Raw genomic sequence first — 15,000 nt, 5'->3', positions numbered from 1 at the left:
GGTTGTTTCAGAGGAGTCAAAAATCAAAATCGAACATTTTAAGATGGAAATCCATGAGGCCAGAGTCACCTGAAGCGTTATGGTTGCCAGGTATACAACATGACAAAATAGCTCTTTTCAGGTGGTCCTCTGCGGCTCAGTTGGCAGAGCATGGCGCTGACAACGCTTAGATTGTGGGTTCGGTTCCCGCTGGGGCCATTATGTTTTTAACTTATTATGTTTTTAGGTTGTTTTGTTTTTTAACTTATTATGTATTTAGGTTGTTTTGTTTTTTAACTTATTATGTTTTTTTTTGTTTTTTGTTTTTTTACTGCATTATGTTTTTACGGTTGTTAGCACTCTGAGATTATTTTTGAATTATAAGTGCAATACAAATTAAATGCATTATTATTATTATTATTATTATTATTATTATTATTATTATTATATACAGTAGGCCTACAGAAAAATGTACGCACTCACAGCAATGTAAGTCGCTTTGGATCGAAGCGTCAAGCTAAATGGCATATATGGTTTTCACCCCTCTGGAGGGCATCTTTAACGTCTCTCTCTCCCTCTGCCCCTTCCTAGGTACCCGGTGATTCTGTCCATAGAGAACCACTGTAGCATCCAGCAGCAGAAGCAGATCGCGCGGCACCTGAAGGACATCCTGGGGGACAAGCTGGACCTGGGAGACGCTCTGCACAGGGAAGACAAGCAGCTGCCCAGCCCACACTCTCTGAAGGGCAAGATACTCCTCAAGGTAGGGAGGGATGGAGGGAGAGGGGGAGGGAAGGGACGGAGGGAGGGAGGGAGGGAGGAGTGGATGGATGGATGGATGGATGGATGGAAAAAAAAAATCTTCCGTCGGAGACTGAAGACCCATCTCTTCAGGGTACACCTTAACTGCTCCTCCTGAGACATCCACTACCCCCCAGCACTGCGTCTCCTGAGACACCCACCCGCTTTGTCCTGTGTCCCCTATGAGTTCTACTGCCCCCCTTGTACTGTCTCTCTGTTCTCCAATGTCTATATAAAAAATATATATATATATAAGGTTTTCCTTCTATCACTGAGACTGCCAATGGCCCCTGGCCTGAGCTAGATTACTCTTCCTGCTACGACTGGTGGATTGATGATTCACTTGCTTAGTCAAATGTATTTGTTGTAAGTCGCTTTGGAATAAGGCGTCTGCTAAATGGCAAAAATGTAAATGTAAATGGACGAATAGATAGATGGATGGAGGATGGACGGTTAAAAGGATGAACGGACGGATGGACGGACGGATGGATGGATAAATGGACAGTTGGATGGAAGGATAGATGGATCTCAGAGACATGATACCTACTGAAGGGCATACATGTTTCAATACCTTGATCTCATCTTCCTCCTTCATCTCCATGACCACTCTCTTCTCTTTTCACTCTAATCCACAGTGACATAACATCCTCACCCACTTTCCCTCAGCCCATTCTCAGTCTCTACTACTTTCTCTCTTTCCCTCTCTCTCTCTACTACTACCCTCCTCTCCTCTACTTACATCCCTCTCTCCTCTACTTCCTTCCCTTTCTCCTCCTACCTGCCCTTCTCTCATGCCCTCCTCTATTATTGTCCTTATTAATACATTACCTTTCCTTCTTGTCATCCTCCTGTCTGCGCTCTTTCTTCCACCTCCTCTATTTTCCCTCCTTTTTTTCTTCCTCCCTTCCTCCTCTCCCCATTAAAACTCCCAGAGAGGGATTCGTTTGAACCCAGCCTCCCTCTGGAGTTGTTGTATGAGTGAGATAATGCCCCCCCCCCCCCCCCCCCCCCCCAAGCTGTCTATGGCTGCGTCCCAAAAGTCGAGACAGCGCAATAACAAAACCCTCATCTCCTTTCCTGATTTCCTTTCATCCTTCCTTCCTTTCTTCCTCCATTCCCTTTATCAGTCATTACTGGTGAACTGACTGAGGTGGTGCCAAGCAAATGGCGCATTCCACTGTGCAGAGATGATTAGTGTAGTTGAGTGTGTGTGCGTGCGTGTGTATGTGTTATATCTGTGTTTACTTATGTGTATTTATTTTTGTCTTGTGGCTTTGGTCAGAAACAGAGGAGGGGGAGTTTGAGACTGTGTATGAAGGAGAGAGCGATTGTCCCCCCCCCCCTATGAAAATAGGGGGATGGAATGAAAAGTAGGGCACAGTATTAGTCATGGAGGGAGAAAGAGAGAGGGATGCGATTTAGTTATACAATGGGAGGGGTGACATACTTCGGTCATGTGCCAGAATTCTCGCTTACACACACACACACACACACACACACACGCACACACACACACACACACACACACACACAAACACACACACACACACACACAAACACACACACACACTCACATATACACACACACCCACACACTCACTCACACTCACACTCACACAAACACTAAACACACACACACTCACATGCTCACACACACACATTTGGCAAATTCTTATCACAAACTAAAGTAAAACCTCTTTCAAACAGAAATTGTTGTTGTGAGTGAAATTACTTCCCCAGGTTATTGCACACAGTGCCTATAAGCCTGGAATAACAACAACTCAGACTGACAGACTGACTGAACCTGCTGAGTCTAACATTTCTCACTATTTAATTTCACAAAATTATTTCACACCACTGAGAGACGTAGAGATGATTGATGCGGGTAAAGACTACTATGCGTTCGGCAGTTTTTACTGATCTCTTTTTTACTGATCTCTGAGAGAGAGAGAGAGAGAGAGAGAGAGAGAGAGAGAGAGAGAGAGAGAGAGAGAGAGAGAACTAGACTGCCTCTCTTTAGGACAACGAGAGCAGAATAGCCTCATTTTGGAATAATAAACAATACAAATAATTATCTTAATAAAAAAAGAATTTGAAGGCGCCTTTCAGAGGAAAGCGCACCCAAGGACACTGTACAATGTGTATAGGTCTCGTTTGTATCCCCAAAAGCACTTTGAGCTGCAACGTTTGCAGGAAAAGCGCTATACAAATAAAGTTATTATTATTATTATTATTATTATTATTATTATTATAACAAAGCCAACACACAGCAAAGAAAAACTAGCAAGCTTGAAGAGGCTCAAGGGCAGGCCATGACAAAGAGTGGACCGGAACAGAGAATGGTTAACCAATATTTTAAAAAATAAAAAGAACTCAGCTTTTATTAGTGGAGACTGTGATCAATATAAAACTGCCAAATATGAACTCAGGTCTGCAATCAGGAAAGCCAAATCAAATTATGCCATAAAACTGGAACAGCAGATTGCATCAAGCGACACTAGAACAATCTGGAAAAAAATAAAATCCATGACCAACTACAACAAAAGTCCCCCCCCTACATCTGACATTAACACTGACCTCCCGGACAAACTCAATGAGTTCTATGGGAGGTTTGAACAGTCCCCAATTCCACCCTACTCCCCCCCCCCCCCACCCCCCCATTTCACATCCAGGAGGCAGAGGTGAGGGCCGTGTTCCGGAAAACGAACAAAAGGAAAGCAGCAGGCCCAGACAGGATCAGTTCTGCTGTCCTGAATGTCTGTGCTGAACAACTGGCTCCAATCTTCACAATAATTTTCAACACCAGTTCCTCAGTGCTTCAAAGACTCCATCATAATCCCTGTACCAAAATCAACCAAGATCTCCAGCCTCAACGACTACAGGCCAATCGCTCTGACATCTGTGGCCATGAAGGCGTATGAGCGCATCGTCCTTTCCTACCTAAAAACCCACACCACTTATCACTTACCACTTAAGTGATGGACACTTATCAATTTGCCTATCGTGCCAACAGATCTGTTGAGGATGCTGTCAATCTAGCCCTCCATCACACACTACTACATCTGGAATCACCCAACACCTACGCCCGCATCCTATTCATTGACTTTAGCTCAGCCTTCAATACAATAGACCCGGTCAATCTCTTCAACAAACTGGTGGACATGAACATTGACCCCTGCATCTGCCACTGGATACGGAGCTTCCTGTGGAAAAGACGACAGTGGGTCAAGATGAACAGCCTTTCATCTCGACCCCTGACCCTCAGCACAGGCGCCCCCCAGGGCTGCGTCCTCTCACCCTGGCTCTTCTCCCTCTACACCAACCACCTGATATCTCTCCACAGCTCAGTCACCTTTATGAAATATGCGGATGACACTACCATAATCGGACTCATAACAAATAATAATGAAGACCATTACCGCGAGCAGATAGCCCAAGCAGTCACTTGGTGCCTCAACAACAACCTCCAGCTCAACTCATCAAAAACACAAGAAATCATCGTAGACTTCAGGCACAGTCCCCCCCCCAAAAAAACCATCAACATCCTTGGAGAACCCATAACCATAACGGACTCCTTCAAATTCCTTGGCACTCACATCAGCAACTCCCTCAAATGGAACACCAACACAGACTTAATCACCAAAAAAGCCCACCAACGACTATTCTTTCTTAGACAGCTCAATTTTTTTTAAGTAAAACAAAAACTCCTCCTTCAGTTCTACACCGCCATCATTGAGAGCATACTCACCTCATCTATCACAGTTTGGTACGGCAGCTCGGACAGTAAATCAAAAAGGAAACTACAGCAAATAGTAAGGAAATCATCCAAGATCATCGGCACCCCTCTCCCATCAGTTGAATCACTGTATCTCAAACGCACCACAAATAGAGCACATAAAATGATCTCTGACCCCTCCCACCCTGCTCACCACCTGTTTCAACTGTTGCCCTCTGGACGGCGCTACCGATCCCTGGCCACCAAAACATCCCGTTTCAAAAACAGTTTTTTCCCCTCTGCCATAAGGACTCTCAACACCTGACTCACTGCACTGTATAAATTGTAAATTGTAAATATGTTCTTGTCTTGTCTTGTGGTTATGTGTGTTCATGTCCATGTAATAGTCATGTACAATGTGTGTATGTTTTTTGACACTGCTGTTTGAGCTGTACCGACAACAAATTCCACCGACCTAGGTCGTGTGGTCATTAAACTACGGTATTCATTCATTCATCATTCATTATTTATTCACAAACACAAATAACTTACATTATTGTGGAGTGTGACAGTCAGTAGCATCAGTGTGAGTGGTGGGGTGTTGGATGAGTGAACCGTGTGCATGAAGGATGTTGAAAATGCCTGTGGACTGTGTAGAGAGAGAGAGAGAGAGAGAGACAGAGGTTGTGGCAACAGCCTAAAGACACACAAACATCAAATACTTAGAACGAGCTGAAAAGACAAGATGACAGTTTTTATTTTTTATTTTTTAAAGGCCAGAGTGTTTTTTGTCTATTTTTAAAAATGCTTGTGCAATCAGAGTCTCTGATGTGGGGGGGGGGAGTTCCGTAGCTTGGGGGGGGGGCAGCGCTGCAGAAGTCACTCACGGAACACAGCTCGGTGCAGGGGGTGGTTGAGGAGATGGAGGTGTCAAAGGGGTGGAGGGATGGTGCGGACGTGTCTGACGTCTGAAGAAGGTCAGCGAGGTACAGGTGGAGGTGGAGGCGCGAGCCGTGCCGTCGAGTGACTTGTATGTAGGTGAGGAAGGTTGACAGTGATGGTGTGTTCACCACGCTGCCGGTGGAATACGACCAGGGTTCCCCAGTGAGTTTCATGTGTTCTCAGCGTCGTCTAGGGTATCCCACCACGAACGTCACTGGTGGACAATCCAGGCTTCTTCTGATCATTCTTGCCAGATTCACAAAAGATCCAGCATTATTTTGATAACTCTCGCGAGACTTTAGATACTTCAAAATAAGCCAGGGTTTTTCCTTTAGCGGCGTTGATGGAATACCTCCCTGGTGGTGTGTTCTGTATGTGCTCTAATCTGTCCAGTAATTTGACAGGGAGACCAAACAGAAGTACACTGCAGGAGTCCAGACGGAAAAAAAAGACAACATTTAATGAGTGTTTGTTGCAGCTGTTGTCAGTGAGTGAGGGGCTGAAGAGTGCAGTGTTCCTGAGGGGGAAGGAGGCAGGCCTTGTGATGGTGTGGCGTTGGAAGAAAAGAGATGGGTCGAACATGACCCCAGGTCACCACACACACATACACACGCATACACGTACACACACACACACACACACACACACACACACACACACACACACACACACACACACACACCCACAGCGAGCACCTGTCGCTTATTGTGAGTGCTTCCTAAATTAGATTCCCAACCCCGACTACAAACACACACACACACACACTGACATTTATTGGATTCCTCCACTGTGAATGTAATAGAGTTTCCCCAATAGCGTCTGGCTGTAGACAACAATAATAAAAAATAAAAAAACATTTCTATGAAGTAAGAGCAATTCTCAAGCAATGATGAAAGTTTTTGTCAGGAAGTTTTAATAGTGTTCATGCGAGAGAAACTGGATTCACGTGTACGTTGATCCAAACATGGTTTGAAGAGTCTTCTCGTGACTGTGTCTGTGTGTGTGTGTGTGTGTGTGTGTGTGTGTGTGTGTGTGTGTGACGTTGATGTCTGACTGAAGCTTGCTGGCTCAGATCAGTATGGCAGCGTTGCAGAATTCAACATCTAAAAGACTGGCGAGTGACATTTGATTGGCTGTGAACTGTTACCCTGGTGATGTTGATTCCCCATGGGGAAAAAACTATAGGGAGGAAATTCAACTCAAGCTCATTTCGGCATCAAATATCGATTTGTCTTTTTCCGAGGTTTATTAATGTTCAATATCGATCAAAGTGGGGGGTAGTCCAATGTCATGGTCGGGCTGCATCTGGCCCCCGGGCCACCAGTCGAATAAGCCTCCAATAGAGTGTCAACCCAACATGTGTGGAGGGTAGAGTACGAGGTGGGAAATCCATTTTGGTTTGATGATTGCGCTGTGCGGCGACATACACCTTGAGGCCCCCTCGAGCTGTATGGCTACGCTCAGCTCTCGCAAGGTGAAAGAACCACTATTGATTTTCTATATTATAAGCCTGCTGGCCTCCCTCCCTCTCCCTCTCTCCCTTCAACCCTTTATCCCTCCAGGTTGCTTTTCTTCCCACTGGGGGGGGGAGAGAGAGAGAGAGAGAGAGAGAGAGAGAGACTGACTGTTGGTGTGGCTGTCGGTGTGAAGGAGGAATCCAATGAGCTCCATCTCTTCTGAAGAAAGCTGTAACCCTCCATGTGAAGTGGATTTGTTAGGCCCCAGTGGCTCCAGGGGTCTTAGATGGAGATCCCTGACTCACACACACACACACACACACCTTTAGAGTGTTAATCTAATGTGTGAGTGTGTGTGTGAGTATCTGTGTGCGCATGGCTGCATGTGTGTGCATGCGTATCAAATCCATGTGTCTCAGAGAAGGGTAGGAAGTGATGCGTCTCCCAGGGTCCCTTCATTCCTGGACTAGGGAGATAAGGTGAAGTGTGAGGGCATCATTAGCTAGCTGTGGCAGTACTGAGAGGCTTAGTAGCAGACATGAACCTGACAATCTGTTTTCTCTCTCTGTTTTCCTCTCTTTCTCTCTCTCTCGCTGTATCTCTCTCGCTGTATCTCGCTGTCTATCTCTCTTTCTGTATCTCTGTCTCTCTCTGTCTCTCTCTCTCTCTCTCTTTCTGTATCTCTCTCTCTCTTTCTATTTCTGTGTCTCTCTCTCTCTCTCTCTCTTTCTGTATCTCTGTCTCTCTCTCTCTGTCTCTCTCTCTTTCTGCATCTCTCTCTCTCTCTCTCTCTCTCTCCCCAGGGGAAGCGTTTGCCTCCATATCTGTCAGCTGATGCAGAGGAGGGGGAGGTGTCAGACGATGACAGCGCCGATGAAATCGAGGACGACTTTAAACTGAAGAGCAGCAATGTAAGAAAACAAACAAACAAACACACACACACACACACACACACACACACAGGCACACACACACACACACACACACATATTATGGTTCTGTCTAAGTAATGAATTGACTAATTAGAGTATAATGTTAGCCCTCGTAAGGTTTTAGAGATTACCATTGCAGTTATGCTTGGGGCTAATTACTTTTAACGATGCTGTCCAGAAGCACAGTGTGTGTCCTGTGTGTGTGTGTGTGTGTGTGTGTGTGTGTGTGTGTGTGTGTGTGTGTGTGTGTGTGTTCTATTAGACAGCAGCTATACAGCAGCTATCTCAGCATTCACCTTGACATGAGAAAGAGAAATGGAGGCCCTTGAACTGTGAATCATGGTTCATTTGATTTTGGCTCAATTCCTTATTGTATATGTAATAAGCAGTAAAAGTTGATACCTGACCCTGTACCCAAGGGCAGTGGTGCTGTAATTGGTTGGAGCTGAAGGGAGCAAGCCCCAGGACACAGTTTCCATGTACTGCAAGTTCCACAGTGATGAATTCCCATTGCTGAGCCAATGTCTGTCTGTCTGTCTGAGACAGATGTGGCACAACAACTACAAGATGGTCAGCTAACTAATTATCCTCTCTCTCTCTCTCTCTCTCTCTCTCTCTCTCTCTCTCCCTCTCACTCACTCTCTCTCCCTCTCCCTCCCTCTCTTTCTATCTCTCTCTCCCTCTCACTCACTCTCTCTCCCTTCCTCTCTTTCTCTCTCTCTCTCTCTCTCTCTCTCTCTCTCTCTCTCTCTCTCTCTCTCTCTCTCTCTCTTTCTCCTTCTGTCCCTTCTCCCTCACCCTTCTTACTCTTTTGCTTTCTATCCCCTTCCTTCTCTCCCTTTCTCTATTCTCAACTCTCTCTTTCTCTCCCGCCCCATCCTCTGTGCTCACTCTCCTCTCCTGTCATCCTCCTTATTTTCCCTCCCTTGCTCACTCAATTTTCTCTCTCTCCCCCTCCTGCCCCCGCCGCTCTCGCTTTCACTTCCTCTCACTATCTCCCCCTTCTCTCTCTCTCTCTCTCTCTCTCTCTCTCTCTCTCTCTCTCTCTCTCTCTCTTCTCCCCCTCTCTCTCTCCTCCTTTCTCACTCTCTCTCTCTTCTCAACATTCTCTCTCTCTCCCCCCTTTCTCTCCCTCTCTCTCTCTCCTCCCCCTCTCTCTCTCCCCCATCTCCCCCTTCTCTCTCTCTCTTCTCCCCCCCTCTCTCTCCCCCATCTCTTCCCCCCCCCCTCTCTCTCTCTCCCCCCCCTTATTTTCTACCATCTCCTCTCTCTTGCTCCTCCCCCCCCCCCCCCCCATCCATCTCTCCTCCCTCAAGCAGAGTAATGGAGGCCATCAGGTGGAGCAAATAAGGAAGAAACTTGACTCTCTGTTGAAGGAGTCTCAGATCGGGGACAAAGAGGACCAGGACAGCTTCAGCATCACAGCGCTGCTCCGCGCTACGCACGAAGGTCTACAGAGGAACCTACGGAAGGTACACACACACGCACACACACACACGCACACACACACACGCACACACACACACACACACAAACACACACACACACACACACACACATGCATGCACGCATGCACACACATGCACGCACACACTATGTGTCTGTCACGTACCAGGTGATATCGTCACACTAATAGAAAATCCCTCATCCCACACACTATTAAATTGACACTATGAAATTGATCAAATTGAATTGTCTCCTAATCTGTTTGAATGCCGTTGGTATTATGTGCTAGAGGGGTTCCATGTCTCCTAGTTCTCTCTTTCACTCTCTTTCGTGAGATTGAGATTCCTCTACCCTCCTCTTCTGTTTCTCTATCCCCCCCCCCCCCTCACCCCCCCGCCCCTCCTCTGTCTAGTATTCAGTCAGTCGACCATGTGTGTGTTGCGTGGCTGCAGCTCCAGTTTATTGCCTGGGGTTGTGGTTGTGGCCTCTCTGGCTGTGGTGGGACTTTAATGGCTCACTCAATGGGGACAAATGTAGTTATGATAGATCCACACACAGAAGTACCTATGGGAAGACACACACACACACACATACACACGCATACACATACACATACACACACACACACACACACACACACACACACGCATACAAACACACACACACACACACACACACGCATACAAACACACACACACACACACACACACACACACGCATATACACACACACACACTTGCACGCACGCACACACACACACACACACACACACACACACACACACACACACACACGCATACACACATATTAATCCTGTATCTGTTTTTTCCCTCTAGAACTCCAGCTCCAAAGATGGCCTGAAAAAATCCCAGAGTAAATCTTTCATCAGCGGCCTCAAGCAGAGGGTGAGACCACCTATTATAGAAGACACACACACACACACATACACACACACACACACACACACAATGTTGGGGAAGCTACTAGGAAAGTGTGCTTCACTAAATTAACAATTACTTTTGGTCTACTGTGCTCAACTCCTAATCATATTTAGTAACGGCCTGAAGTCTGCACCCCAGTGACCCCACCAGACGCTGGGTATCTCTGGTGACGCTCTGCCAGGCCTGCGCTGCTCTGCCAAGCCTGCCATCTTCAACTATTGTTTGTCTTGAGTTCTTTTTGCCTGAAATATTATCAACAGGAAATGAAATGCTGAAATGTTCAATTGGATTTCAATCTGAAGATTGGCTCGGCCAGTCGAGGACTTTCCTTGCTGTTTGGCCCTGAAAAATTCCCTAGTTGCTATGGCAATGAGTCATTACTACTCGTACTGAATGATGAAGTGCCATCCAATGAATTTGGAGGGATTTTTGTTCTACCCCGGAAGACAAGATGTTTCTGTACACTTCAGAATACATTCTGCTGCTGCTGTCAGCAGTAGCATCATAAATTAAGACAAGTTAGCCAGTTATTGTCACAGCTATACACCGATGAGCCAAAACATTATGACCACTGACAGGTGAAGTGAACAACATTGATTATCTTGTTACAATGGCACCTGTCAAAGGGTGGGAGATATTAGGCAGCAATGAACAGTCAGTTCTTGAAGTTGATGTGTTGGATGCAGGAGAAAAAGAGTAAAGACCTCAGCGACTTTGACAAGGGCCAAATTGTTCTGGCCAGGCGACTGAGCAGAGAATCCCAGACCCCGCCGTTGGTGTGTGAATGTGTGTGTGAATGTGTGTGTGAATGGGTGAATGAGAGGTCATTGTAAAGCGCTTTGGAGTAAGGCGCTATATAAGTGCAGTCCATTTACCATGTTGACAGACAATAAGAGTCGACTAATAACACTACTATAATCAATACTAGACATTGACAGCTTTCTCATGCCTACACAAACGTTGCCACAGAACACACCCCATTAACCTGAAAGACCTATCAAGCCAATTTTCCAATACTTTTGGGTATCCTGATATAGGGGGGATTATGCAATTATTTGTCATTTCTGAATGGTGAAAACCTATATGTACACAAATACCATCAAATAAATGCTGAGTCTCTACTTTAACCTCACAGTAATTGTCTGATTTCAAATCCAAGCTTTTGGAGTGTAGAGCCAAAAGAAGACGATATCGATAATATAGAAATCTAAATATAATATATTTATCCTGCGGCAGCTGAAGAAATTCAATATGCAGCAGAAAGTGATGGTTGAGTTCTACACGTCCATCATTGAATCCATCGATCCCCGTCTTGTTCGCTGCCTCCACTGCCAAGGACAGAGGCAGACTGCAGAGGATTATTTAGTCAGCTGAGAAGGTCATCGGCTGCAACCTGCCATCTGTCCTGGACCTGTTCCACTCCAGGACCAGTAAGAGACCTGTTCCACTCCAGGACCAGTAAGAGACCTGTTCCACTCCAGGACCAGTAGAGACCTGTTCTACTCCAGGACCAGTAAGAGACCTGTTCCACTCCAGGACCAGTAAGAGACCTGTTCTACTCCAGGACCAGTAAGAGACCTGTTCTACTCCAGGACCAATAAGAGACCTGTTCCACTCCAGGACCAGTAAGAGACCTGTTCCACTCCAGGACCAGTAAGAGACCTGTTCCACTCCAGGACCAGTAAGAGACCTGTTCTACTCCAGGACCAGTAAGAGACCTGTTCCACTCCAGGACCAGTAAGAGACCTGTTCTACTCCAGGACCAGTAAGAGACCTGTTCCACTCCAGGACCAGTAAGAGACCTGTTCCACTCCAGGACCAGTAAGAGACCTGTTCCACTCCAGGACCAGTAAGAGACCTGTTTTACTCCAGTAAGAGACCTGTTCTACTCCAGGACCAGTAAGATACCTGTTCCACTCCAGGACCAGTAAGAGACCTGTTCCACTCCAGGACCAGTAAGAGACCTGTTCCACTCCAGGACCAGTAAGAGACCTGTTTTACTCCAGTAAGAGACCTGTTCTACTCCAGGACCAGTAAGATACCTGTTCCACTCCAGGACCAGTAAGATACCTGTTCCACTCCAGGACCAGTAAGAGACCTGTTCCACTCCAGGACCAGTAAGAGACCTGTTCCACTCCAGGACCAGTAAGATACCTGTTCCACTCCAGGACCAGTAAGATACCTGTTCCACTCCAGGACCAGTAAGATACCTGTTCCACTCCAGGACCAGTAAGATACCTGTTCCACTCCAGGACCAGTAAGAGACCTGTTCCAATCCAGGACCAGTAAGAGACCTGTTCCAATCCAGGACCAGTAAGAGACCTGTTCCACTCCAGGACCAGTAAGTGACCTGTTCTACTCCAGGACCAGTAAGAGACCTGTTCTACTCCAGGACCAGTAAGAGACCTGTTCTACTCCAGGACCGGTAAGACACCTGTTCCACTCCAGTAAGAGAGCAGGAAAGATCATCACTGATCCTTCCCACACAGGTCACCACCTCTTCCAAAGACTTCCATCTGGAAAAAGTTTCCGGTCTATCAAGACCAAAACCTTGTGCCACCTGAACAATTTCTTCCCCATGGCAGTGGGCCTCACCAAACAAGCCCCCTGCCTCTCACTGACTCTAGGACTTTATGTCCTATGCACCAACCTCAGCAAGTCTATTTCCTGTGCAAATATACTTGGCAATAAAAGTAATTCTGATTCTGAGATATAAATCTATATAGAAGATCCATAAAATCACTTCCTAGACTATTTATAGAACGAGTGAAATTGATTTTGATTACAAAATTACAGACCGAGTAATTTTTTACGCACCCCCCGCATGGAATATCTCCACAGATCTTAATTTCTCGTTTTGATCCTAATTGTTATTGATGAGCGTGGAATCGTGGCTAATGACCTGTCAGTGGATATTAGTTTAGGAAGAGCAGAGATGTCTATTGGTCAGAGAGGACAGGAGAGAGCAGTCCGTCTCTAAACGTGTTAATCATCTTTCTATGATCGTTATGGAGGAAGGGGCAAGATGTCATCCTCCTGCTATTTTAATGCCAATTAGAAACCGTCTCAAAGTCACAGACGGGAAAGGGTGATGTTAAGTTTCCATCCCAGGTCATACATAGAACATAGAACCTATTTTAACCAGTCAGGGAATGTTGGTTTGAATGGTGATGGCCGTTCTATTCATTCTATTTCTATGTGAATTGTCCAGATACTGACTTGGTATGCTGGTGCTGTTTCATGAACCCTGATAACTGTGAAATGTTTCCTTCAATCTGTTATAAGTTATAATTAAGGACCTGAAAGGTCTTGACCATTGGACCTGCCACGTTATTCTTATTATTATGGTAATTCAAAGCGTATTCAAAGGGGCACAGAATGTTCCATCACACTCTAGACAGATCGAAATTACGTCTCCTTTATTCCCATTCAACCTGCAGTTACCATGTCCAACCATTTGAGACCTCTCCTGAGACTGCTTTATCTGAGCCAATTTTATTTTGTTCGTGTGAGCTGTTTGAGTGCATTTTATGCAGCAGTACCAAGCAGATTTTTCATTTCATTGAATCAATATATTCAATCGAGAACCATCCTCTTCTTACTCAGTGGACGAGCTACTACTAGAAATGTTGGAGCTGACAGATTTTAATCTATTTTAATCTATTTAGTGTTTTTCTGTTCCTGAGGTCTGCTTGTCTCTCAGTAATCAATGAAGCACCTGGAGCACCCTTTAAAAGCACCACCTTTACCCATGTTGCCCCTTCTCATTGATTTAGTGTTGTATATTTCATCAGAAACGTGTGTGTGGTGGGTTTAGTTTTCCTCTCACACGGATCCCTGTCTCCATCCCTGCTCATCTCTCCTCTCTGTTCCTGCCTGCTTATTTCTCTTCAAATCCTCTTGTGTTCCTCCCCCTCACACACTTCACCTGACATCCCTCATTTCCTCCCACACCCGTGTGTGTGTGTGTGTGTGTGTGTGTGTGTTTTTCTGCGTGTGTGTCTCCTTTTGGCAAACATACCAAAGACTGTAATTACTGAGACCCTCATCCTCCCCTTAACTGTACGTGCGTGCGTGCGCGCGTGTGTGTGTGTGTGCGTGCACGTGCGTGTGTGTGCGTGCGTGTTTGTGTGTGTGCATGTGTGTGCATGTGTGTGCGTGCATGTATGCGTCAAGAGCAGTGCCAGGATTGGAATATTGGCCGGGCCGAGAAATTCCCGGACTAATTATTGTTAGTGGAGGAAGTCAGTCACATAGTTCTGAGATACAGCACCTTCAGTAAGGCTCCACCCTTCTGGACTTTTTCCACATTTTGTTGTGTTCCAACCTGACATTAAAATACATTTAATAGATATTCTTGTTGTCACTGATCCACACAAAATACCCCATCATATCAGTGTCTTCAACAAGCCACTCAGTAAGTTGAATCGGCCCCTGAGCCACCTGGAAAGGGAAGCATTTGTCAGTCTAAAAAGGTGTAATTCCAGGTACATTTAAAACCTTCAACCACGAAAATAATTTAGCATTTTTGGGTGGGCCAATGAGCAATGTGGGCGGGCCTAGGGACAGCAGGTGTGTGCCACCTCTGGTATGCGTGTGCTCGGTTACATTTGTGTGTGTCTCTTTGTGTGTTTGTGTGTGTGTTCATATGTCTGTGTGTGTGTGTGTGTCCCTGCAGAGGACCTCCAAGACCAGGCTGATGTGCCAGAGTGTGGAGGGGGAGGTGGATGACCAGGAGACTTCGGGGAAGGAGGCCGTGGGACAGGGACAGTTCGTCAGGTGAGCTC

At 46.0% G+C, this 15,000-nt stretch overlaps 1 protein-coding gene across 1 annotated transcript in view; it reads left to right on the top strand.

The window, feature by feature from the left end:
- The window catches only part of plch1 (phospholipase C, eta 1), a gene marked incomplete at both ends in the record, with an annotated part of 76,840 nt that overhangs the window by 46,236 nt on the left and 15,604 nt on the right, over positions 1 to 15,000 (top strand). The window contains 5 exons of the mRNA XM_080531685.1: positions 571 to 742; positions 7,698 to 7,805; positions 9,146 to 9,298; positions 10,109 to 10,177; positions 14,892 to 14,992. Of these exons, the coding sequence (XP_080387811.1) occupies positions 571 to 742; positions 7,698 to 7,805; positions 9,146 to 9,298; positions 10,109 to 10,177; positions 14,892 to 14,992 (603 nt within the window). The remainder of the gene's footprint in view (positions 1 to 570; positions 743 to 7,697; positions 7,806 to 9,145; positions 9,299 to 10,108; positions 10,178 to 14,891; positions 14,993 to 15,000) is intronic.

The sequence above is a fragment of the Nansenia antarctica genome, assembly GCF_963989245.1.
Source record: "Nansenia antarctica genome assembly, chromosome: 5".
Classification (NCBI taxonomy): Eukaryota; Metazoa; Chordata; class Actinopteri; order Argentiniformes; family Microstomatidae; genus Nansenia; species Nansenia antarctica.
This window is presented reverse-complemented; position numbering and strand designations above follow the sequence as displayed.